The sequence below is a fragment of the Microplitis demolitor genome, chromosome 5 (assembly GCF_026212275.2).
Source record: "Microplitis demolitor isolate Queensland-Clemson2020A chromosome 5, iyMicDemo2.1a, whole genome shotgun sequence".
Lineage (NCBI taxonomy): Eukaryota > Metazoa > Arthropoda > Insecta > Hymenoptera > Braconidae > Microplitis > Microplitis demolitor.
The window spans coordinates 23,724,893-23,749,212 of NC_068549.1; the positions used below are offsets into that span (position 1 = coordinate 23,724,893).

General features: G+C 26.2%; 8 protein-coding genes and 1 non-coding gene across 13 annotated transcripts; 6 read left to right on the forward strand and 3 right to left on the reverse strand.

Moving 5' to 3' along the window:
- Positions 1–196: 196 nt before the first annotated feature.
- On the forward strand, positions 197–2,234 carry LOC103570713 (DNA polymerase delta subunit 2). Its single transcript, XM_008548542.3, has 5 exons — positions 197–581; positions 668–993; positions 1,064–1,298; positions 1,391–1,625; positions 1,703–2,234. The coding sequence occupies exons 1-5, from the start codon at positions 416–418 to the stop codon at positions 2,106–2,108; spliced, it is 1,368 nt and encodes a 455-aa protein (XP_008546764.1). The 5' UTR covers positions 197–415; the 3' UTR covers positions 2,109–2,234.
- Positions 2,235–2,868: 634 nt separating this feature from the next.
- On the reverse strand, positions 2,869–4,041 carry LOC106693683 (neurogenic differentiation factor 1-like). Of its 3 annotated transcripts, none has more exons than XM_014442424.2 (3): positions 3,806–4,041; positions 3,254–3,565; positions 2,869–3,160 (listed from the first exon to the last, which is right to left on the reverse strand). In XM_014442424.2, exons 2-3 carry the CDS (start codon positions 3,521–3,523, stop codon positions 2,870–2,872), a joined length of 561 nt encoding a protein of 186 aa, XP_014297910.1. In that variant the 5' UTR covers positions 3,524–3,565; positions 3,806–4,041; the 3' UTR covers position 2,869. The 3 variants fall into 3 exon arrangements, with proteins under 3 accessions (XP_014297910.1, XP_014297911.1, XP_014297909.1); XM_014442425.2 differs by having other exon boundaries at positions 3,254–3,561; positions 3,627–4,041; XM_014442423.2 differs by having other exon boundaries at positions 3,627–4,041.
- Positions 4,042–4,572: 531 nt separating this feature from the next.
- LOC103578195 (2-(3-amino-3-carboxypropyl)histidine synthase subunit 1) lies at positions 4,573–6,219 on the reverse strand. 2 transcript variants are annotated; one of them, XM_053739346.1, is made up of 4 exons: positions 5,743–6,219; positions 5,353–5,660; positions 5,006–5,258; positions 4,573–4,870 (listed from the first exon to the last, which is right to left on the reverse strand). In XM_053739346.1, the coding sequence occupies exons 1-4, from the start codon at positions 6,104–6,106 to the stop codon at positions 4,650–4,652; spliced, it is 1,146 nt and encodes a 381-aa protein (XP_053595321.1). In that variant the 5' UTR covers positions 6,107–6,219; the 3' UTR covers positions 4,573–4,649. The 2 variants fall into 2 exon arrangements, with proteins under 2 accessions (XP_053595321.1, XP_014297907.1); XM_014442421.2 differs by having other exon boundaries at positions 4,573–5,258.
- A 185-nt stretch (positions 6,220–6,404) lies between these two features.
- On the forward strand, positions 6,405–8,646 carry LOC103570712 (lachesin). Its single transcript, XM_008548541.2, has 5 exons — positions 6,405–6,979; positions 7,057–7,298; positions 7,385–7,638; positions 8,029–8,432; positions 8,511–8,646. Exons 1-5 carry the CDS (start codon positions 6,916–6,918, stop codon positions 8,549–8,551), a joined length of 1,005 nt encoding a protein of 334 aa, XP_008546763.2. The 5' UTR covers positions 6,405–6,915; the 3' UTR covers positions 8,552–8,646.
- A 137-nt stretch (positions 8,647–8,783) lies between these two features.
- Trnaq-uug (transfer RNA glutamine (anticodon UUG)) lies at positions 8,784–8,855 on the forward strand. Its single transcript has one exon. It is a non-coding gene; the product is annotated as a tRNA-Gln (tRNA).
- Positions 8,856–9,537: 682 nt separating this feature from the next.
- LOC103570711 (ubiquitin carboxyl-terminal hydrolase 36) lies at positions 9,538–13,791 on the forward strand. 2 transcript variants are annotated; one of them, XM_053739347.1, is made up of 6 exons: positions 9,538–10,161; positions 10,222–10,796; positions 10,862–10,969; positions 11,047–12,805; positions 12,894–13,039; positions 13,117–13,791. In XM_053739347.1, exons 2-6 carry the CDS (start codon positions 10,286–10,288, stop codon positions 13,446–13,448), a joined length of 2,856 nt encoding a protein of 951 aa, XP_053595322.1. In that variant the 5' UTR covers positions 9,538–10,161; positions 10,222–10,285; the 3' UTR covers positions 13,449–13,791. The 2 variants fall into 2 exon arrangements, with proteins under 2 accessions (XP_053595322.1, XP_053595323.1); XM_053739348.1 differs by having other exon boundaries at positions 10,865–10,969.
- A 1,021-nt stretch (positions 13,792–14,812) lies between these two features.
- LOC103570834 (uncharacterized) lies at positions 14,813–15,781 on the forward strand. Its single transcript, XM_053739587.1, has 2 exons — positions 14,813–14,857; positions 15,266–15,781. The coding sequence occupies exons 1-2, from the start codon at positions 14,813–14,815 to the stop codon at positions 15,779–15,781; spliced, it is 561 nt and encodes a 186-aa protein (XP_053595562.1).
- Positions 15,782–15,857: 76 nt separating this feature from the next.
- On the reverse strand, positions 15,858–20,628 carry LOC103570710 (vacuolar protein sorting-associated protein 8 homolog). Its single transcript, XM_014442448.2, has 4 exons — positions 20,417–20,628; positions 20,228–20,343; positions 16,411–20,171; positions 15,858–16,341 (listed from the first exon to the last, which is right to left on the reverse strand). The coding sequence occupies exons 2-4, from the start codon at positions 20,306–20,308 to the stop codon at positions 16,026–16,028; spliced, it is 4,158 nt and encodes a 1,385-aa protein (XP_014297934.1). The 5' UTR covers positions 20,309–20,343; positions 20,417–20,628; the 3' UTR covers positions 15,858–16,025.
- Positions 20,629–22,098: 1,470 nt separating this feature from the next.
- On the forward strand, positions 22,099–24,296 carry LOC103570833 (uncharacterized). The gene is made up of 9 exons (XM_053739132.1): positions 22,099–22,225; positions 22,317–22,420; positions 22,502–22,573; positions 22,658–22,758; positions 22,847–23,192; positions 23,252–23,427; positions 23,489–23,636; positions 23,692–23,891; positions 24,011–24,296. Exons 1-9 carry the CDS (start codon positions 22,135–22,137, stop codon positions 24,246–24,248), a joined length of 1,476 nt encoding a protein of 491 aa, XP_053595107.1. The 5' UTR covers positions 22,099–22,134; the 3' UTR covers positions 24,249–24,296.
- The last annotated feature ends 24 nt before the right edge of the window (positions 24,297–24,320 follow it).

Below are 24,320 nucleotides of genomic sequence, written 5' to 3' on the forward strand. Positions count from 1 at the left end.
GGGTTTTTATAATTTTTACATATGGATCTGTAGAATCAACTGAACAAACTTTTGGTGCTTTTGGTAGATTATAGATACTGGGTATTATTATATATACAATTGTCACTGTTAGATGTCAGTACTTGATTATTTGTTAAATTAAAGTAAAGATATAATTCTGATAATTCTCAATCACCTGATTAACGGTATGGCGGCATTGTAATGATAACATGATGTTGATCATGATAAATACTCAAGATTTTTTTTTTTTCTGGATTTTCTGGTAAATGGCGGGAATTATTTTCATTTCCATCACCATATTTCCCATCAGCTGTATTGTCAGTGCTGTCAGTGTGTCGGTGTCGGTGTGTTATTTTTTTGACAGCTAGATTTAAACTGATTTAAACAGCAAAGCAAATCGAGTGAATTTAATGTTATGGAAAATTTTGGAATTAAAATTGAAAGAAAATCAATTGAATTTAAAGATTTTAAAAAATTTAACATTGGACAAAGAGTATTCGACAAACAGTACTCAAATATTTATATTGCTCGATTAAAAGCTCTGAAAAATGTTTTAGAAAAAAAATCGATAGAAAAATGGGGTAATTTATCATTATTATTATTATTATTATTATTATTATTTTCTATTTATATTTAAATAAATTAATTTATATTCATATTTCTTCAGGCGAATATCAAATATTAAAAATTTCTCAACTTTCTGACGATATCAATTTTAATCAAGGTGAAGAAACGGATAAACTAGTCATACTTGTAGGGATTATTTATAAACATCAAGAATTAAAACCATCTATATTGAAAGAACTTAGTGATGAACTTGAATTATTACCTCAACCATCAAAATCTAATTATTCATCTGAAAAAGATGAATTATTTCTTGAAGATGAAATGCTTAGAATTAAATTAATCGGCTCGAATATTAACTCAAAAGAAATGGTAACAGGATTAATTTGTGGTGTGCTAGGTTATAAATGTAGTGGTGGAGTATTTTATGTAAGATTTTTATTTTTTAACGTTATTATAATATTTGATAATGAAAATTTATTTACTTTTTTTTTGTTAGGTTAAAAGTTACTGTATGCCAGGAATATGCTATCCACAAAATCCTCCATCTTCTCCTTTACTGTTTTCGACAGATAATATGACGGACAATAATATATTATTATTGTCTGGCTTGGATTTATCAAATAATCCAAATTCATTACATTATCAACTTTTAATTGAGTGGATAAATGGAATGGCAGGAAATGATAAAGTCCAACATAATTCAGCTTCTATTGCTCAAATAATAATTGCTGGTAAATAAATATTTATATAACTGATTTTTTTATTTTTTTAAATTCCACAAAATAGTAAAATAATGATTAATTTTTTTCGTTATTTTTAATAGGAAATAGTATAAAAGGATCTGTTGAAATGTATAATCATAAAGGATATATAAAAATGAAGAATAAATTTACCGCTGTCACAATGGAAACAGTATTAGCATCGCATCGTTTTGATAATTTATTGAAAGAAATATTAGCGACATCAAATGTTATTCTTATGCCTGGACAATTTGATCCATCAAATCATTCTATACCACAGCAGCCTTTACATTCTTGCATTTTACCACAATCTTTTAGGTATCACTAATATTACATCAATAACAATATTATTTTATGTAAAAAAAAAAGTGTCATCTTATATTAAAATATTTCAGATATAAAAGCCTTTATAGAGCTACAAATCCGTGGATTGGAAAAATAGGTAATAGAATCGTAGCTGGTTCTAGTGGACAACCAATTGATGATATTATTAAAGTAACAAATTTGATGGATGATTATACACCATTAGATTGGCTAGAAAAAACATTAAATTGGAGGCATTTTGCACCAACAGCTCCTGATACACTTGCTGCTTACCCATACTTTGAAGCTGATCCATTTATTATGGAAGAATGCCCGGATATTTATTTTGTTGGTAATACTAACGAGTATACAACAAAATGTGTAATTGGTGAACAAGGACAAATGGTCAGGTTGATATGCATCCCTAAATTTTCAATAACGAATACTGCTGTTGTGGTTAATTTATTGTCCTTGGATACTTGGACAATATCATTTTAATGCTATATATATATATATATATATAGCATTGCAATATTATTATTAAATTATGTAAATATATTTTTATTGTAACATAGATTTATTTATTTTTTAAATATTAATAATAAATATAATATATTTTGTTTCGATGTTACATCTATAAAGATATTTTTTCTTTTTAATTATACATATAATTATTTAATTCATAAAATACTTTCCATAATGTTGTCTCAATCAACAATCAATATTAGTTTATTACATAAGCTGATTTACTATCACTGTTAAATGCACGCTATTACATTTTAGTACGACACACATAATTATTTAAAAATATTTTTTTTTTTTTTTACTTATAATTAATATTTGGTGGTTTATTTATACTTTTTTTTATTATTTCTATTTGATAATACTGGCAATCTGGCACAAATCGATAAAATATATTTTTCTATATCTAATAAACGACTAGTTATAAGTTCTTCAAGAGAAGACATAACTAATTTATCGATTAAAATTAATGGTCAGGAAATTAATCTCTGTTAAAAGTTTACAAAAAATGGATTTTTTAATACCCTTAAAAGATTTATAATTTTCGTTGATAAACTTTTCCTGAGTTTAAAAAATAAATATTATAAATTAATCAATGTAAATTTTATCATAAAATATTCCTATTTTTTTTTTACTTTCTTTGATCCTTTTTGATGAATATTTAAATTTAAATAAAGATATATATATATATATATATATATATATATATATATATTTAGTTAGTTAATCAATAAGTTTTAATTATCTTTCCACAGTGAATTAATTTGAGAAGGGTTGGAAAATGTTTGAATTTCTGGACTAGAAGATCTTGATGATATAGGAGTATTCATATTAAGACAATCATTAATATGATCTGATGTTTCTCCATCAGTTATTGGAGTGGTCTGAATATTTGTTGATTGTTCATCATTTCTCATTGCACAAATAACGTCTGTGAGTGCAACAATATAATTTTTAGCAAGTGTCAATGTTTCTATTTTAGATAGACGACGTTCTTTACTGACATGAGGTATCACCTCTCTCAAACTCTATAATTTATAGAAAGAAAAAAAAAAAACAAGTTATATTACATATATAAATCGATAAAATTCCCAATAGTAGAGTAATAATAAATTTAAAACCTGAAACGCGTTGTTAAGACTGTGCATCCTCATCCGTTCTCTCTCATTACTTTCCAATCTCCTGAGAGTTCTCTCCCTAGGTGTACACCCTCGAGATGATGACTTGGTACTTGTTAAATTATTATTATTATTATTATTATTATTATTTAGTCTTTCAATTCTTCTCGATGTCTTACGTAGTGCCGATACATTTTTATTACTAGAATGTCCTTTATTTTCTAATATCCAATTTTTATTAAAACTGTCTTCATTTGTCATTTCTGATCGCATATTCAATAAACTTGTCTATTATAATCCTTTAATTATGTCTATCTATTACATATATTTAAAAATTAAAAAAAAATCGCATTATTGATAATTAATAATCACTTACCGGTTAATTGTCGCGACAGAATAATTGGTTTTAGTCAGATGGTTGTTATTATTATTAATAAATATTGATTTTAATTCAATAGATTCAAAAATAATCAACAATAATAGTTATTAAATAAATAAATATAAACAAAAAAATTATATTAAAAATATAATATAATATTTAAAACCAATACACACCGAAAAATAAGAATGTTAAAGGAAGAGATACTTGTTGAGCCACGTTTGGACGGCGACTGACGTCGCGACGCCGGGGTGCGGTCGGCGCCGCTTTTCACCCTCCCAACAAATTTCTAATATACACCCTGTGTCATGTTTGGAAAACCAATCCACATTTTTATTCCTTTTTCCGTATTTAAATTATTATCCTTTTTGTGTATAAATATTTACTATTCATAATATCCCTTTTTATCTTGTTTATATTTTATTATACAACATTAATCTAATAGATTATATGTATAGAAAAAAAGCTATGATTTAGATTCAATAAGGACGTATAAACATTTAATCTTAAATTTTTAATTTTTTATTGTATAATTAAAAAAATGACAACAGTCAAATAAATTTTTATTAGAGAATGATAGTGCTATTATTAATATTGTTATGGTGGTCATGGTGATTATGGCAAGTATCAATTTAAGTAGTCTTTGTAAAAAAAAAAAACACCCGTTAGATATTATATATAGTCGCAGAGTTCAATGTGTGGTGTATATATTTGCGCTGGAGCTGGCTACAGGTGGGCGTATGACGTAATTCGCCCACGCGGGCCCTTCATTATCGCAACTCACCACCCGAGCATTCGATCATAAGACCACCAACCGTAACAGTTGAGTATGTATCTGTTTGTTTAGTTTTATACAGATGAAGGTGTCGTCCAAACGACTCATGATTGGTCAATTTTTTTTTTTCTTTTCTGATAGACTATTGTAATAATAATAATGATAGTATTCAAGCTGGAGCTTTTATATTTTAAATTGAATGATAAAAATATAATAATATTCAGCTAATGAAAATCTTATTATTATTATTTACATTTTCCACAACAAGTATCACTCTGTTTCTCAAGCTCTGTTTCTGGCTTATAATTAGGTGTCCATGGCCCTAGACTTGATGATGCATAAAAATCCATTGGATATGGTTTGTCTAAATCATATTTTGAAAGATTTAACGCAACAGCTCCTTCATAAGGAGTTAAAAGTGGTTTGTTAAATGCTGTTCCCCAGTCAATGCTCAATCGTGGACATGCTATTTGTATAAAGGCATCAATATCATAAAACATTGATATTTTACCGGGAAAAATTTCAGACATCAATATAATAACATTTTTCTTTCCTAAATATTCAATTCTTTTCTCAAGAGACTTTAATACAATTGGATTACCTTGACGTCCAAGGGTTCCAAGAATAAGGCCGATTGTATTTCCATTTTTTGCATTTTCAATAGCATTTTGTCTAACAACTCGCATTGTATCGTGATCGTAAAATTCTTGGCTAAGTTTTTTTTCATACGGATCATATCTATAAGCACAAAGCTTTGGATTTGCAATCATAGCTGCTTCTAAATGAAAACGTCCATCCCCAATATAAATTAAAGCATCTGCACATCGTATTTGTGGTGCAGTACATCCTAATATCTATTTGTTAAATAAAAATATTCAATAATGATGATAATAATAATAATAATAATAATAATAATAATATTGATAAAAAAAAAATATATATAGTTACTTCTCCAGGGCTCAAAGGTTTACTTTGAGGAACAGTTGTTTCATATCCTCCATTTCTCATTTCTTTAGCAATAACTTGTAAAGTTCCAGCAAACTGAATTGTACTAACGAGAGCTATTTTAGTTATTACAGGTAATGTTGCTTTTAAACAATCTATACAATGCGCTGTATCGATTTTTATGTCCACAAATATGTATAAAACTTTAATACCTTGAGTTTGATCAATCGGTATTAAGCATGAATGCCCATAATGAATTAAAAGATGAATATTTAAAGCACGAGCAGTAAAATCATCTACACAGCATGCTCCTATAAAATTTATTTATATTTTTAATAATGACAGAAAAACAAGAAAAAAATAACAAAAATAACAAAAAATATATATATGTACCATAAGTAACGTCACCCATAATAACAGTTTCAGCCTCAGTAAAATCTTGAATTATATCAGCTATTGTTGTTGCATAAATTAAAAGACCTTCAGGCATTTGAAGTGCAACTCTTTTTGCTTTTAATTCTCGTATTCTCCATATTGTTTTGTGAATTTCAAAATTATAATTTTCAGGTAAAGCTGCAATAGCAGCATTCAATATTTGATCATTTAATAATTCTTGAGGTATTTTATTTACACGAACAGCTCCGGCTTTAAAAACTTTCCTCACTGGTTTAGCTTTAACCACTATCACTGATGATGATAATAAATTATCATTATCATTATCATTATTATTACTATTACTATTATCTTTAGTATTCATTATTATTATTTTAAATTAATTTAAAGATTATTTTATTTTTTAAATAATATAAAAATTTCTTTTTAGACTATATACTTATTTGATATCAGTGTTAATATCCAATAGGTTATGAATGTTATGATTATTAAAAATTAAAATAAAACAGTGCTGCCTGTAGAAAAAAAAAACATGAAAGGTTCTGCTGTTGATTGATATGTACCGATAGTTGATGTGTTATCCAAATTCTAAATGATATAAATGATAATAATAACTACTGTACTAACTGTCGTTAACATTAACAATGATAATCCACTACAAAAAGTAAGACGTTATGAGTTTTAAATTATTATATATTTCATCAATATTTCAAGTTTATAAATCCTACTAAGTATATTTTATTAAATTTATATTGTTTGTGTCGATTGAAAGTTATAAATAAATAATATTTATTTTAAAGTCCGTGGTTGTTAGTATATGTAATAATACGACTAAAGAGTATGAAACACGATGCAATAGAATATTACACTTTACATACCCCGTTGACATTGAGTTTACCTTGAAATCTACTAAATCAAGAACCAAGAACCGGATTTTTTTTTTTTTTCTTTTTTTATCATCTTTCCTTTACTCATCATTCTATTATATATTATTGTATGTACAAACAACAACAGCATTCTACTTACCATTACTCACCCTATACCTCAAAATAATAATAATAATATCATTTTATTATCCGTTACTCATTTCGTTTGTAAATCTCAACTAGACAACAAGTTTGTAATTTTTTATAAAAAAAAATAATTCATTTGATTGATTATTAGATTATTACAATGAATAAATTTATTTTTAACGTATTTTTTGTTATTATTATTATTGTAGCATCGTTTAAAATAAGTAAGTTTTATTATAAAATATAAACTGAGATTTCAATAGATAATTTTATTTTACTTATTTTTTATTTTCGTTTTTAGTAACTGATGCTCAGAGAACTCCAACAATATCTTATATATCTCAGGAACAAATTACAGATATTGGAAAATCTGTTGAGTTAAAGTGTTCAGTAGAATACGGCGACGAGTATCCTGTTTTATGGATTAAATTAAATAATGGAGGAAGAGAACAAATGCCAATATCTTCTCAAACTTCTCTAATTGTTGGAGATAATAGATTTTCGGTTACGTATAATAATGAAAATTCAACTTACACTCTTCAAGTAATATAAACATCATTTATTATTATTATTATTTAATTTAACAATATATATTAATTGTTTTTTTTTTTTTTTTTTTTTTTTTTAAGATAAATAATATTCAAGAAACAGATGCTGGTTTTTATCAATGTAGAGTACAAATTGCTTTAAATAATCGTATTGATGCACAAGTTGAATTGCAAATACGACGTGAGCCATCAATAAGTGATAATTCAACTTCTAATTTTGTAACTACTGAAGGAAAAACTGTACAACTTGAGTGTTATGCTAATGGTTTTCCAAAACCAACTATCACATGGCGCAGACAATCGATGCCTTTTTCTACTGGAGGATTAATTTATAAGTATAAATTTAAAATTATTATTACTATATTTATAATATTATTTAATTAAAATAAATAGATTGATAGAAAACTTTATTTGGCTATAGAGTCTGAGCTCTTTACGGCCATTCTTCACTTACATATATAATTACAATGTTTTTATAGTATAGAAATTAAATTTCAAACATCATTATAATCATTAAGTGACATTAAACAATAACAATAAATGAGACTATATATAATATCACATTAACTTAATGAATATTGTCAGATAAATATAAATATAAATTTTAGCTCACGATTATTTCATATAATACTCTGATACTGCTCTAATCTAATGTACTTTTAATATAACTGTTATTCATTATTATTTTGGATACTGGTAAATAATAAGTAATAATTATTTAATAGAGGAAATATATTGACAATTACATCAATTAAAAAAGAAGATCGTGGAATATACTATTGTATTGCTACAAATGGAGTTGGCCGCGGACACCGACGTATTATAAATGTTGAAGTTGAATTTGCACCAGTAGTTACAGCTAAACGTCCTCGTTTAAGTCAAGCTTTGTTGTACGATATGGATTTAGAGTGTCATGTAGAAGCTTATCCTCCACCTGCAATAACATGGCTTAAAGATGATGAGGAGCTTAGTAATAATCAACATTATCGTATATCACATTTTGCAACTGCTGATGAAATAACTGACACAACTCTTCGTGTTATAACTATTGAAAAAAGACAATTTGGACAATTTATTTGTAAAGCTTATAATAAATATGGGACATCTAATACAACCATTGAGTTATCTGGTAAAATTATTATTAATTTTTATTATCACATATTTAATGTGCTATTATTTCTATTTATTTTTTTATTATTTGTTTTAGAATCAATTATTCCAGTATGCCCCCCAGCTTGTAATTATTGATTTTAATTAAATTTGTTCAATAGTTAGATAAATATTATTGACTTAATGTTTACCACATCAATTAAATTTAGATAATTAAATAAAATAAATTGATAAAAAAATGTTTGTTTTGTTATTTTTTATTTCTGTACTTGATATATGAAGTTATTAAATACATGAAATAATTTAAATAATTTTTTTTTAATTATACATAATTTTAAATTACACTAAAAATGACAAAATCACGTTAACTGGTCCCATGGTGTAATGGTTAGCACTCTGGACTTTGAATCCAGCGATCCGAGTTCAAATCTCGGTGGGACCTTGCTTGCATATTTTTTTTTTTTTTTTATTTTTTTATAATCTTTATTATAAGATGTTTATAATCTCAATAAGCTTTAATGTTCTAAGTATTTTAAACATGGCCAAACGAAAGAATTGTCAATAAATCTTTGAATAGTTTGTAATAATTTTTATCTATCTTAAAATAAACAGAAAAAAACAAAAAAATAATTTTATTTTTCAACTACTACTGATTATTTCTATCTATTTGATAAAGATATTACCTGTTTAATTATCGAAGCTTGATATTATCGGAAAATAAATATATACAAGAAATTTAATTGATTTTGCAATAACAAGAGAATTAAATTATTGTGTTATTATTGAAAAACAAAAGGGTTGAGCAGGAGATGATGAAGCAATGTAAAAGTAAATATATACATAATTGCAGGTCTTGCAGATACCCACATATATAATTGAATTTTAGAATTATATCTACCATCATATTCTTGTTTTTATTCTTTTTGTAAAGAATTGTAGCTCGTGTGTCATCTAACAGAGTAACTGTTTAAATAAATATTATATATTGTTATTATCTGACGGTTGTTATTTGTAATGAGATTGTGACGTGTGAGATGTCATTACGTGTCGTCCGGTAGCTCATGTAGCTACGATAAAAAACAGTAGAGTGGCAGCACAAACTCACGCACTACTTACCAGGGGCACTGTGGGGGCTGTAGGGCACCAGCAAACCACACGATCCACACGATGCACACGATATCACACAAAGCCGGATAAGGAAAATGGCCGCCATCAGCTATCAGTCGTGATCAGTCGCCAGGTCGCCATCATTCTATAGCGCTTATTAGAGCCTCATTTTTTTTTCATAAATAAATTTTTCGTTTTAGTAATATACATATATACATATACATGAAAAAGAAAAAAAAAGTGTTGTTGTGTAGTATATAAAAAATATTAGATAAAGTGTATTATTGTGTTAATAATAGTTGTAAAGGGTGTATGTTGCCGACTGACGGCATAAATTCCCGCTCCAAGTCACGCTGCTACATGATTTTATTATATTGCAATATTATATGATATGATAATGGTCTACTCCGTGTGCTTCGTGTGCTCCGTGTGCTAAGGCCGCCAAGACCGACACTCAACGACACGCGCCCAATTTTTTTATTTTTATATTTTATATTCTATCTGTCCGGTTTTTATTTTTATTATTTTTTTTATAAATTTATTGATGATAAAGTTTATAGTACTATAATAATTAAATGATTAAATAAACTTTTAATTAAAAAATTATGGGTAATTTAATGATTGCAGCTATTGAATTTAAGGTAAATAAATAAAATATTATATTAATAATAATTATTATAATTATAATTATAAATTTACAGATTGAGATATTGAATATATTTAAAATATAAATAATAAAATTAAGTAAGGTAGATAAAATAAGGCATGCCTGCTGTGAGCGTATGTGATCCGGTAGCGGCAGCACTCCGACATTCATTGGAGGCTGGTCAATCAAAGTCCTCCACAGAGGATATAACTATTTCACTAACTACCGGAGCATCAAGAATTTTACAAACTGAAATAAAATATGAAGAAACGGATGATTATCAATCAACAGTTTTGGATAAACTTAAATCCAAATATATTGTATTAAATCTTCCAAATAATACAAATTATAATCAATCGGATAACAACAATAATACAGGAATTATTTGTCGTAAAAAAAACGAACAAAATAAAATGATAAGGCCTTCATTACCAGAACCAAAAATAACACTATATAAACCACAACATGTCAACTTGGGTTGGAATAAATCATTTCCAGTAGGTGCTGGATTAATAAATGTTGGAAATACATGTTATTTAAACAGTACTTTACAAGCATTATTTCACGTACCGGCACTTGTTAATTGGTTACTCACAGACAATCATCATAATTCAAAATGTGAACAAAATGGTAACAATAAATATATTATTATTATTATCATTATTTAAAAGATAAAATAATATTATTTTTTTTAGAAGGTGGTGGAGAATGTCTTACCTGTGCAATGGCAAAAACACTTCAATTTAGCCATGAAAAATCTGGCAATGCTATTAAACCATTCTACATATATAATAAATTAAAGTGTAATAATTTTTCTATTATTTTTATAATTATAATAATAATAATTTAATTAATTAATTAATTAATATAATTTCAACAGTAATTTGTCGGACAATGGTACCAGGACAACAAGAAGATGCCCATGAATTTTTACGTTATTTACTTGAGGGAATGGAACGAGCTTATCTCCATCGCTGTAAAGCAACTAAATTAGATAATTATTCAAAAGAAACAACGCCTATAAATCAAATATTTGGTGGTTATATTCGTACTGAAGTTAAGTGTCTTAAATGCCAACATGTTTCAACGACTTTTCAACATTTTCAAGATTTATTGGTAGATATTCGTAAAGCAAATTCACTAGATGAAGCATTAACAAGTTATTTTAGCCGTGAAGAGTTGGATAATAATGATTATAAATGTGAAGCATGTAAAAAACGTGTTCCAGCAACAAAACAATTTAGCTTGGAGCAACCACCAAAAGTACTTTGCGTTCAATTAAAACGTTTTAGTGTACTTGGTAATAAAATATCGCGTCACATAGGATTTAAACAAAATATAAATATGGGGCCGTATTTATGGCGAGAACCCGGTGAACCTCCAAGAAAGCTTAACTATAAATTAATGTCAATTATAACTCATATGGGACCATCTGTAGGATGTGGACATTATACAGCTGTTGCACAAGTATCCTCTGGTCAATATTATTCATTTGATGATTCCTGTGTACGTTCGATAAATATTTCAAATGTATTAAATACAAATGCTTATATTATGATTTTTGAAATGGAATCGCCATCTATTAATAATCAACTGCCACAATCTATAAAACAAAATGGTTTATCAAATATTAAAACAATTTCAAATGGTTGTTCATTTAAATCATCAAGTCCTAAACCTTCAACTTCAGGACTAGTTGCTGCTACTACTACTAATGGATTTGTAAAATCTAATGGTTCTTGTAATAAAATTCGTAATTCTGATTCTCCTTCTTCTTCTTCTTCTTCTTCTTCTTCTTCATCTTCATCTTCATCATCACCTTCACCTTTAATAATTGGACCTCAACTGCCCTCATCTAAATTTACAATTGAACAACAACAAAATAATAATTCTCAAACTGCTCAACAACATAAAAATTATAATTTTATTGGACCACTATTGCCACAAAAATTTTCATCAGACAAGACCCAACCCAGACTTGTTATGCATATTAAAAATGGAAAAGTATTTAATGGAAATAATAATAATAATAACAACAACAACAACAACAACAACAACAACAACAACAACAATAGTTTGGTGCCGTACGATGGCTCAAGTGACGAAGAAGAAAATATTACATTAAACTCCTCCAAAAATAATAATAATTCTTCCACTATTAAATCTTCAACGAGTATTTCTAATGGTGTATCCAAATCTTATAATAAAGATTCAACAATAGATATAAATAATAAATCACCAACAATAGTTACCAAAACAGAAATGAAAACTATTAAATCTATCAATACGATTTCACAAAAATCTATACCAACACCTAGTTCTGCATCAAATGGATCATCAAGCAATAATAATAATAATAATAGTAATAATAATAATTCTGCTGGCCAGAAACAACAAAATGGTAAATTTGAAAATAATAACAATAGTAATAATAATAATAATAACAGCAACAAATTATCTGAAACAAATGGCAAAGATAAATGGCATCAACCTATTCGAATAAAAACAAGTAGCAGTTTAGATGATAAAATTCAAACAAAAGCTGCAAGTAGTATAAGTGGTTGGGAAGTTTCAAAAGATGCTCCTTCTCCAACTTCAGCAGCTACACCGAACGGTTGGTCTGTCACTGATAACAACAAGTAAGTTTTTTTTCTATTTTTTTACTTTTATGTTTAATATTTGAAAATTAATAAATCATAATTAAATTATAATTAAAATTATTTACAGAGAAGAAAATAAAAAGTCAAATCATACAACAACTATAAGTTCGACACCAAGCGCTGCAGCACCACGTAATTTCAATGGAACAAATCGTTCTGATACAGTATCACATTTGTATAAAATGTCACATCGTGGATATGGATCTAATTCAGGTAAATATTTATATACATAATAAATAAACAATCATTACATTAGATAATATATTTATGTATTATTATTTACGTATTAGTTACAAGTTGGAATGGTAGCAGAGCACATATGGATCGTGAAGTAGATAATGAACGACGCGAAGAACGTAAACGTCATTTTAATCCTGATGATGAAGAAATGGATCGAGGAAGAATGAAAAAAATTAAAAGTCACCGAGACTATGAAAGTCGCTCAAATCCAGGATACAATCCTTTTCAAGAATATCAGAATGGAAAATCTTGGAATCGATCAAACGGTGGTGGAAATTATCGACGATACTATAATACTTCCAGTCATAGTCGACAGAGTCATGGAAATTATAGACATCATAGATACCATAATAATCATCGTGATCACTATCATCGTAGGTAGAATGCATTATATTAACGATTAATTATATTAAAATTTAATTAATTTGATGTTATTGAATAGCCTTTGAGGCGCAAGCAATATTATTGCTGAATATTTACAACAAAAGGACATGCATTGCATTTTACAAGCATTAGGCATATTTTTAGTAGTTATGAAAATAGAATATATAAATTTAATTTAAGGAGATTGTGGTAATTTAAATAATTTAAATGGAGGAAAACGAGTTCCATAACATACAATTATTATTATTATTATTCTCAACAAAAATAATACTGTTTTATTAAATACGCTCAGTTTACATGTAAGAGTTACTATAATTAAATAAAATTTAAAACCAAAGTTTTTTTTTTTTTTTTTTTTTTTTTTTTAAGTTTTTGCAAGAATTTAGTTAATGTCAATCCGTCCTTTTATTATATTGATAATTCCTTTAATCCTTTCTAAGCTAAATATTTAATATAAAAAATATGGTAACTCATTTCCCGTTTATTATTATACTAACTCCTTACAAGAACTGAATTATGGGCGTAATATATTAATAGTATAAATAAATAAAAAGTTGATAAATAATGCAATTTTATTATATAAAGATAATTATCATAAATATCTGTAAATTTATTATAATAGTTGAGAGAGAAAAAAAAAAAAAAGAAAAAAAAAGTAATTGTAATGTACGTTAAATCGATATTAAGATTAATTTTTAGTTTTAAAATTCCAATTCTTCTTTTTTTTATTTCTATCGAATATTACGTGCACATTCGAATACATGTATGATTGTGCATAAATTATAATTTATTGTATGAGTGAAAAATATCAAATAAATAATCAAATGACGAATTAAATGGAATATATTAAGCTCAAATAAGAATACGAGTTTAATGTAATTAATTGTAGTTGATTATTATTATTATTTTTTATTTTTTAACTATTTGTAAAAATTTTTCGACTTTTCAAATATATATTAAATTATATTACTTAATACGAGTATGTATAATTATATATCGATGCAAAAAAAAATCTCCTCGTTTTAATATTATTGAAATATGATAACTAGCCAAAAATGTTATTAGTATAGACAATTTATTAAATCATAAGGCTTCATTTATTATTTTAAATGCTTAAAATTTAAATAATAACATGTGTTTTATTAATTGATTGTAAAAATTGTCAAGATTTGTGATTTTAATTTTAAAAATTGCAAAAAAATATACAAATAAAATAAATGAAAGTTTTTGTTTATTTATTTTTCCCATCTCCCATACTCCAGTCCCCTTTTTCAAAATGATACTTCGTTTGTTTTTTTTCTTCTCTTAAATTTTGTTATTTTTAATATATATTTATACCAATGTCTTATGGTAACAAGCAAAATGATGGAAGAAAGTAAAGAAGAACTAGAATATACTCCGGAAGATGTTATTATAATTTCAGATCAAAAAAGTTTAATTGAAACACTAATTAAAAATGTAAGAAACTTTTCCATTATTTGTTAATTTTTATATTATATAATAATAATATTATTACAACAGTTAGGAATTTTACGATCGGAAATTCGTCATTACAATCTTATTGATTCTGAATTTGAAACAAATCTTGAACTTTTTAAAGAGAGTAATAATAATTTAATTATTAAATTACAATCTCTAAGCTGTATTTCTGAGCGACAAATAAATAGCGAAATGAAAAATAAAATAATCGAATTCGTTGATCATTTTTATCAATCTTGGGAATTTATTAATAAACAAGTGAGTATAATAATAAAAATTATAATTATAAAATTGGTATTAATATTTGTTATTGTTGCTGTTGTTAAATTATAATAGATAAGTGAAGAATATGCAACATTTTTTGTTGCCAGTCGTACTGTTTATGGAGTTGCATTAACATCACTGTTACATGAGATAAAAAAACAAGTTGGAGCAATTAAAATTTCTCTTAAACTTGGAGAATCAATTTATGACAAAGAATATATTATCAAAGGACACATGTATTGTAATGAATTGACTAAATTATTAACCCTACTGGAGGGATGTGATGAAAAAGTTCAACAATATTTAATGATTTCAAAGTCTATTAGTAATATACAAAAACTAAATTCAATAATTGATCATTTTTCAATATCTTATAATTTATTAACTAAAAATAATTATAATGATAACAGTAAAGTATTCAATGATTTTCTATTTAAACTTCTTACTGGCGAGATTTTTGGATGGGAACCAGTAAATCCTGACGTAATATTAAAAGAAAATCTTCCTAAAAAACCTGTTTTTATAACAAAAAATAATAATCGCCGTACGCAGTTGAAAAGTTTGCAACATTTGCCGTTGTTTAATTAAATAAAAAAGAACAAAAAAATTATATTTGTTTAATTAATGATTATTATTTATTAAAACAAAACTTTTACAATTATCAATAATATAACAGAAATAACTTTATTATTATAATTATTATCATTTAATTACAAGTATAGAATATATTATAAAATAAATGATAGTAATAATAATAATAATAATAATAATAATAATAATAATAATAATAATGAGATTGTTTTAACAATTAAAAAGACTAGATAAAATTATTTTAAAAAATACCTTCGAGATTTGGTAAAACAGTTGGTGCAGCAAGTTTAAGTGTAAAATCACGACCGCGCATAAATATCGGTGGGATAATTTGTGGCCTTTCAGGAAGTGGTCGGGATTCAGGTCTATAATTTGTTGCAACAGGTGCCCAACCTTTGTCATTTAGACATTTGTAGCATAATTTTTTATCACCTAGACATTGCAAATGAAATCCATGACCACAACAAAAAAAAACTGTATAATCTGTTGATTGACTAAAAATTTTTCGACAAACTGGACAAACAGTGCAAGTACTAGCACATGCTCTTCCTGCATCTCTAAAAATAATTATTCAATTTTATTATTTATATATTATAAGTATATGGGCATAAATTATACAAACATACCTGAGAGTTTTTTTTAGTGATTCATGTAATTCCAGACTAACTAATTTTGCTGTTTTTTCAACAAGAACTTGTTCATATCGCGAATGAGTCAATACTCCAGTAAGTAATTGTCGTATATCACCTACTGTACCAGAAGTTGCCAATGGATGCTTTAAAATTCGTTCCAATACAATTGACAAAGCATTAGTACCACTAAGTGCTTCAAGAACAACTTTTAATAATTTACCACGTAATATTTCAACTCTATTATTATTATTATTATTATTATTATTATTATTATTATTATTATTATTATTATTATTATTATATGGCTGAAGAACGGTTTCAACAAGTGGCATCCAATCTAAATTACCCGCAGATCTTCTACATAATCCAGATATATTTATTGTTGCAGTTATTATAATTTCATCATTATTTGGAATGTTGCTGTTGCTATTATTATTATTATTATTATAGAATATTGATAATTTTTGTTGTAATTTATTTAATAATAAATCAAAAGCTTCCTGATAATTTCCCATTTTTTCAAACATTAAAGCTATAGCTTCTTGATGATTAGCATTTTGAACAATTATTAGAGCTTGATCCAAACGACATCCATGAGGTCCATTCATATGATTAACAACTCTAGTGGGTTCATATTCACACATAAGAATTAATAATCTTTCTAAATGTTGGGTTGATAATTCAAGTTTAATATAATCTTGTTCATCATCTTTATATTGATTTAATTGAAAAAATGACAATAAAAGTGAATATTCAAGTCTTGAATTATTTTTATCATTTTCATTATTTAATTTTTCAATAATATTATTTATTTTAGTCGGTATACGTTTAGCTATTAAATTTGATATTCTATCAACATCGATAGTTACTAAATCTGTAATATTAAAAATTATAACTTTAGTTAATTCACTTGTTGAAAGTTTTTCGAGCCAAGGCCAAACTTGATGTTGCCGATAACAATCAGATATAAAACATTTGCAAACAGATATCCAATCATCTCGAGCAGTATAAATAACTTGAGAAATTCTATAATAATTAACTCTCTGTGCAAGATTTAATAATGTATTATCTGTTATTCCATTTAATTTATTATTATAAATTAATTGTAATACAGCATTTTCACGTTCTAATTTTTCATCTCGAGTTATTTTTATTGTTTTATTTATATTTTCAGTGCATAATAATTCAACAAGTTGATTTAAAACATTTGATTCAAGTGTTACTGTTGTAGAAGCTATTTGATTGGCAATAAATACCAATACTAGAGCTTTTTTATTATCATCTAAATAATCTGGATTATCAGGAGTGAGTGGTGTTGATGGAATAACAATACTGAGTAATATATCAATAAGTCGTTGACGTTGACGATAACCCATTTCAGTTTTAAATTCTGGTTCTTGAAATGCCATAGCAATAACGTCTAAAAAGCCACGTGGATCAAAACGTAATAAAGTACGTAAATAAGGATATTGTCTTTCATTATCTTCTGCAAGACTTGAATGTTGTGATAATAAAGCACCAAGTACTTGAGCTTTAGCACGTTGAGATTGTCCCTCTGGTAAATCACCACGTGGAAATCCTCTGCCAGCTAAACAACAGCTCGCATAAACAAGTAAAGCATTACCAAGTTTAATACAGTCAGATGATAATAATGATGATGATGATTTATTACTATTTATTAAATAATTTTGTAATACAGGAATTAATTGATGAATAGGGGCTGTATAATCACCCAAAGCTACTGTTTGAAGATGGATAAGTCCCTCCCAAAGACAACGTTCACGGCATAAAGTTGTTACTTGATGAATATCCAAACAATCAATCTCCAATAATACTATTATTGTTTGTAATGATTTAAATTTTTTTTCTTTATCATATAAAGAAACTAATTGTTGAGCAATTAATGGAGGTAATCGTGGTGGAAGACTACCATCAAGTAAAGGACCTTCTAAAGCACGTAAATAATAACCTTTTAATATTGTACTTTCACAAACTAAATCCCAAAGTGGTCCAAATAATAAATGAATATTTTCTAATTGTACGGCATAATCAACACAAGTTGTAATAATATCATTTTCATTAGTATTATTAAATAAATTATCATTATTAGAATCATTAGTTGTTGTTGTTGTTGTTGTTGTTGTTGTTGGCTCTGGTAATTTAATCAATTCTTGCATATACTGAATAAGAATTTGACTTGTTTTAATAAATGTCATACGTTTACGAACTTTTTTTAAACCACTTAAACCTACAACTGCTTTACCTTTATCTTGATAAAATGATAAACCAAGTGAAAGTGCTTCAGGATAACGTTTTTGTAAAGTTAAATAACGTAATCTTTCAGACCATGTTCTTATAAATACAATATGAAGACGTTTAGTACCTAATAATAATAATTGATTTCCATATGTTATAACAGTATTATAAGATGCACGTTCACCAGCTAATGCCATCGCTTTAGATACATTACCGCCAGTTGAAAGGCCCTTAAAATGGCATGATGCATATGATATACCAACAGTACTCATATCAATAGTCTCTAAATCTTGTTGTGTTCTTACATCAAGTAAATGAAGACGTTCTTGGGTATCTAATATTGCCAATGATCTTGTATTTAACCATTTTAAATTACAAATAACATAAGACAATGTTATTCTTCGTAATGGTGATAATCTTATACGTGAACCAGCTTCTGAAGATACTTGATAAAAATGAATTGTTGTTTCGCGTGCTAATGCCAATACTGGATCAATAACACGTGATGAATCAGATGATTGTATAACAACTAATTGCCAAGATATTTGTGGTGGTGCTGTTGCTGGTCCTACAAGTGGATGAGTTAATAAAACTCTTATTCTAGGTCTTATACATACAACAATTATTTTTGATAATGTTGCTAATGCTACAATAATATAATTTTTTAATGGATGTCGAGATATATTATTTATTAAAAGTGGTTCTAATGTACATACTTCACCACGTGATCCACTAAATAAACATTTACTATCACATCCTCTAACACCCATTATTCGTTTAAAAGTTAATTCAAATACAGAACCACCGCTATCACTACATAATGCTAATGTTGGTAAATCTGTAAATTTAACATTTAATACAGCAGTACCAGGTGAATGAACATCCGTTAATACTCTCAATACTTTTCCAATATTATTGTCAATCATAAGAATATGACCTCTTGCAAAACCAGCTAATAATCTTGTACCATCATTATTAAATCCTAATGATGAAACAGAACCTTGATGTCTTGCTTCTTGATTACACCATCTTAATGTTTGTTTTGAATCAAATGCTAAAATTAAACCATGGCTAGTACCTATTACAACCATATCTCCACCAGCAGCAACAGCACTTGCTAAACCACCATTTACTTTATCACTCGCTGATTTTATTTGTGATGTTATACCTCTCATTATTGCATGCTTTAAAATAACACCTGATAGAGGAAATTCAGGATTACGTGTAATTGGTTTAGTTAATGAATTTAAAGACAATAAACTACCAACACTTGTTGTTTCACTTTCATCAATTATTTCTCCAATAAATGATGTTGAAGATGATGATGATGATGATGCTGCTGCTGCTGCTGTTGTTGTTGTTGTTGTTGCTGTTACTACCATCGCTGTATTAATATCTAATTCTGTACCAGAAAGAGAATCACAATCTGGTTCTGTTAAAATACTTTCCAAGGAGGGTAGTTTGTCCACTGCTGGTATTGCATACTCAGTATCATCCAACTATAATAATAATTAATAATAATAAATAAAAAATAAATAGATTTATTAAATAATACCTCATCAATGTCTAGATTAATTGCTTCAGCAGCGAGATTCTCTTGAGATCCAATCTCAGATTCAAATCCATTTTCAGCCATTTTTATTTATTATTTTATATTAATTTTTCATCTACCTGTCATTATATTCTCCGTATTACTATACAATTTGAAAAATTTTTACTTTTTTCTTTATTTTTTTTTACTTACATACATACACACATTGTCAAATGATAATAACAGTAATTGTTGTTATTATTACGATACAGTTTTGTATAATCACTAAATTAAAAAAAAAAAAAAAAATTGTTTTATTTTGTTTGTTTTCATTACGTTTAAATATGAAATATTAATATAGCTATTTTAATAATAATTAAGTATAAAAAAAAATAAATAAATAATAAATATGTAGATATATCACACACAATATATGTATGATTATAATGATATTCAAGTGTAAGTACATTTAATAAATATCTGATAGATGGCATTGTAGTCTTTGTACTGAGAGGGCGTTGGAATTCTCAAACAGTGCTCTCTGTTTTTTAAAAATATGTTAAGTTTTGAATTACAATATTGACAAAAAGATTTTACTGAAATTTATTTACATGTTTGAATCCCAGGCAACGCATAAATGTTTTTTCATATGTATCTATTTTATAATTTAAGAAATATAAGCCATTCATTTAATACAAAAAATCTATATACATCTAATTCAATAAATCGTCGAAATATTTTAATCATTTAAATAATATATATTTATTTATATTTAATTAACTTATTTTTATAATAACGTTATAAGGTATTTATTTTTATATCTTCGTATATAATTATAATAATAAACGATAATTACATAATTAAGTTTTTTTTTAGAGTAAGTATGTATACATATATAACTTTCTGATTCTAGCATGATAATTTATTGAGTTATTTTAATAATTTATAGCATGCCATTATTATTAGTAGTCGACTACTAAAAGTAGCAAATTATATTATATATATATTAAACAGTGTCACGAATATCAATGTACCATCCAGTTCATATAATAAATTATATAAATATATATAGTACATATATATTGATGAGTTTTTATTATACTATTAATAATAAAGAAAAAAAAATAGATATTTTGTAAATTGTTCAGGAGAAATCGATATAAATTATTATAAATTAACAAGAAGTTTTAAAAGTTATAATGATATTTAAAGATAAATTAAAACATTAAAAGAAAGATAATGACAAAATATAATGTCAAGATTATAATAAACCTTTTTGGTATTTTGTATAATAAAAATAAAGAATAATATTATCATGATTATTTTTAAATATTCGATTATGATTTAGAATAATAATAGAATGTTCGGTGGTATATAAGCTAGTTATAGTCTTATTTTTATTTTTTATATCAAAGTCAACTGTAATTATCCTGGCGTGTTGTTTGATTTTTTGTATTATTATTAATAAAAAATAGTAAGATAAATCAAGTTAAACAAAAAAATAGTATAATGACTAATATTTGTCAAAGTAACGTCGCGTGCCATGCTCCAAGTCGCCACAATTCAACTCACAGCCCACGTTCACTTGTATTCCTCTTTCTCTTTTTTGTCCTCTTCCTCTTTCACTATTCCTGAGGACACGCTAAAAACTAAAAGCTAGAAGCTAAAAGCTCAAGCACAACCGCAATAAGACAAGCGTCAATTCCGCATAACAGTTTACTACCATCTTTCTTATATCAAAGACTACATTATATTGTTAATTCATATTTTTATTAATTCTATTATTATTATTATCATTATCATCATGTTGGCCAAAAAACGAGTAATACTCAAAGTTTTAATTTTTTTTTTTTTTTTTTTTTTTTTTTATATTTAAAATAATAATTTTTTTAATTTTTTATATTAAGGGTGGTCTTAATAAAACCAGAAGAATGGCTAAAAAAAACGCACCAGCAGCTTTACAGACTGAAGTTTCGACGGATGAAGAATGGTCAAAGATTTTGGAACGAAAGGGCCTTATAGGTATATAATAGTATTATAATAGGTTTTATTTTTTAAATCCAACTATTAATAATTGATAATTATTACTGTTAATAATAATAATAGTTCATAGTTGTAGATGTTTATTCAGATTGGAGTGGGCCCTGTACTGGAATGGTGAGCATTTTAAAAAAAATTAAAATGGAAATTGGCGGTGATTTATTGAGCTATGCAACGGTATTAATCTTTCATTTGTCTACCTATTTTTATATTTTCAATTCAATAACAATAATAATTAATATTAAATATTTATTACAGGCAAAGTGTGATAATATTACTGATCTTGAACGATTTCGAGGAAAAAGTGAACCAACCTGGATGTTTATTCATGTATTTATTTATCCATTTATATATATATTTATTTATTTTTTTTTATTTTTTATTATCGTCAAATAATTATTTATTTACATGCAGAATGGCAAAATGGTTAATTTAATGTTTGGTGCATACTGTCCAGAATTGCAAAAAATGTTAACTGATGAAATTCAAAAAGTTAAAAATAATGAGCCGCATAAGTAAATTCAAACGTTATATATATTTACACTTATATATACTTTTTGATTAAATTAATATTAATATAAATAATTATTTAATTTAAATAAGATTTTGTATTGGAGTTAATGAAACAAGCCCAGAAGAAGAAAATCGATTAAAAATACTTGAAGAGGAACGTTTAGCTAAAGAAATAGCAAAAAAAGAAAAAAAAAAATCTCAAATAAAAGCCCAATATGAAGCTGAATTGCATCATTTTATGACTTGCTTAAATGATCAAACATGTTTAATACTCTATCCATGGGTTTTTAAAGATGAAGAAGGTCACAAACGTGATAAAAAGTCAAGTTTACCTTATGTAGATTTAATTGAAAATATTCTTCCAGAACATTGTATTGTTGAACAAGAACTACGAAAACATTTGAATCTAGATCTTGTATCGAAAATTTTTATAGAGGTAGTTTGAAAAAAAAATCTCTTAATAATAGACTGTTTTAATCTTTTTTTATCTTATAGTCTGGTTGGGAAATAACATCTGATATTCAACAAATTTTAATGGATGGAAAATGTATGTTTATGCGGGTTAAAATGATTAGAAATAATATTGATTCAAACGTAGAAAAATATTTATTAAATTTACTTTTTGGTGAGCCAACTCTACCAAAATTATCAGATCAACTTCAGGAAGGATGGTGCATATTTTAGTTAATAGATTAAATTATCGTTATAAATAATTATATTATTATTTATTAGTTTTGCAGAACGTCACAATAAACCAGCATTTATACCAATCGGTAAAGATAATTTAATATTTCCTGTTGTTTGGGCTTCACCAAATTCGATCAATAAAATCATGATATTCAAAACAATATTTAAAAAATATATAGATACTACTTTTCCTGTAAGTTATAATAAAATAATATTGTTATTATTTTATAATTATTCATTTATTTTAGTATCAAGATAAAACAGATGTAACGCCAATAATTGTTTTTAAATTTGATAGTACGAGAAAAAATGAATTGAAAGTTGTTTTAGAAATGCAAGAATCTGAAGTTATACATTTTGGTATTTTTGAAAGAGATAAACCACCTGAGGCTAAGCTTATAGCAACGAACATTGACGAATATGAAGAAAAAGTTGTTGAAAAAACAGGGTATATCATGATTATTATCATTATTAATCGACAAAATAAATAAATAAATAAATAAATAAATAAATAAATATATATATATATATATATATATATATATATATATATATATATTATTTCAGATACGAAGCATTTGTTTGCGTGGTCAAAAAAATAGGATCAGAGGCTTTTTTAACATTTGCTGGAATTGGTCCTTATCATGTTAGTGAAAACCCTGACATAGCAATTGAGGAATCTAAATTATATTTCCCAGATGTTATACTTGCTGATGATCAATCTGATGATGAAGAAAAACCAGAAGATTCAGATGGACGTGGTGGAGAACAACTTAACGAAATTGCTGATCAACAACTATCCTAATGTAATTTCATATAATAGTAATAATTATAATTATGATTACTTATTAATAATTTTTTTTTTCCTTGTTTTTGT

Excerpts from the sequence above, each read along its gene's own strand:
- LOC103578195 (XM_014442421.2), bottom strand. The coding sequence starts at position 6,106 with ATGAATACTAAAGATAATAGTAATAGTAATAATAATGATAATGATAAT. Across the intron at positions 5,661-5,742 it reads TATGGGTGACGTTACTTATG|GAGCATGCTGTGTAGATGAT; the intron begins GTACATATATAT and ends TAAATTTTATAG. Across the intron at positions 5,259-5,352 it reads AACCTTTGAGCCCTGGAGAA|ATATTAGGATGTACTGCACC; the intron begins GTAACTATATAT and ends TTTAACAAATAG.
- LOC103570712 (XM_008548541.2), top strand. The coding sequence starts at position 6,916 with ATGAATAAATTTATTTTTAACGTATTTTTTGTTATTATTATTATTGTA. Across the intron at positions 6,980-7,056 it reads TGTAGCATCGTTTAAAATAA|TAACTGATGCTCAGAGAACT; the intron begins GTAAGTTTTATT and ends TTTCGTTTTTAG. Across the intron at positions 7,299-7,384 it reads ATTCAACTTACACTCTTCAA|ATAAATAATATTCAAGAAAC; the intron begins GTAATATAAACA and ends TTTTTTTTTAAG.
- LOC103570834 (XM_053739587.1), top strand. The coding sequence starts at position 14,813 with ATGATGGAAGAAAGTAAAGAAGAACTAGAATATACTCCGGAAGAT. Across the intron at positions 14,858-15,265 it reads TAGAATATACTCCGGAAGAT|ATAAGTGAAGAATATGCAAC; the intron begins GTTATTATAATT and ends AAATTATAATAG.
- LOC106693683 (XM_014442424.2), bottom strand. The coding sequence starts at position 3,523 with ATGCGATCAGAAATGACAAATGAAGACAGTTTTAATAAAAATTGGATA. Across the intron at positions 3,161-3,253 it reads GTCTTAACAACGCGTTTCAG|AGTTTGAGAGAGGTGATACC; the intron begins GTTTTAAATTTA and ends TATAAATTATAG.
- LOC103570713 (XM_008548542.3), top strand. The coding sequence starts at position 416 with ATGGAAAATTTTGGAATTAAAATTGAAAGAAAATCAATTGAATTTAAA. Across the intron at positions 994-1,063 it reads GTAGTGGTGGAGTATTTTAT|GTTAAAAGTTACTGTATGCC; the intron begins GTAAGATTTTTA and ends TTTTTTTGTTAG. Across the intron at positions 1,299-1,390 it reads TGCTCAAATAATAATTGCTG|GAAATAGTATAAAAGGATCT; the intron begins GTAAATAAATAT and ends TATTTTTAATAG.
- LOC103570710 (XM_014442448.2), bottom strand. The coding sequence starts at position 20,308 with ATGGCTGAAAATGGATTTGAATCTGAGATTGGATCTCAAGAGAATCTC. Across the intron at positions 20,172-20,227 it reads TTAATCTAGACATTGATGAG|TTGGATGATACTGAGTATGC; the intron begins GTATTATTTAAT and ends TTATTATTATAG. Across the intron at positions 16,342-16,410 it reads TCACTAAAAAAAACTCTCAG|AGATGCAGGAAGAGCATGTG; the intron begins GTATGTTTGTAT and ends AATTATTTTTAG.
- LOC103570711 (XM_053739347.1), top strand. The coding sequence starts at position 10,286 with ATGCCTGCTGTGAGCGTATGTGATCCGGTAGCGGCAGCACTCCGACAT. Across the intron at positions 10,797-10,861 it reads TTCAAAATGTGAACAAAATG|AAGGTGGTGGAGAATGTCTT; the intron begins GTAACAATAAAT and ends TATTTTTTTTAG. Across the intron at positions 12,806-12,893 it reads TCTGTCACTGATAACAACAA|AGAAGAAAATAAAAAGTCAA; the intron begins GTAAGTTTTTTT and ends AATTATTTACAG.
- LOC103570833 (XM_053739132.1), top strand. The coding sequence starts at position 22,135 with ATGGCTAAAAAAAACGCACCAGCAGCTTTACAGACTGAAGTTTCGACG. Across the intron at positions 22,421-22,501 it reads ATTTATTGAGCTATGCAACG|GCAAAGTGTGATAATATTAC; the intron begins GTATTAATCTTT and ends TATTTATTACAG. Across the intron at positions 23,193-23,251 it reads TATCGAAAATTTTTATAGAG|TCTGGTTGGGAAATAACATC; the intron begins GTAGTTTGAAAA and ends TTTATCTTATAG.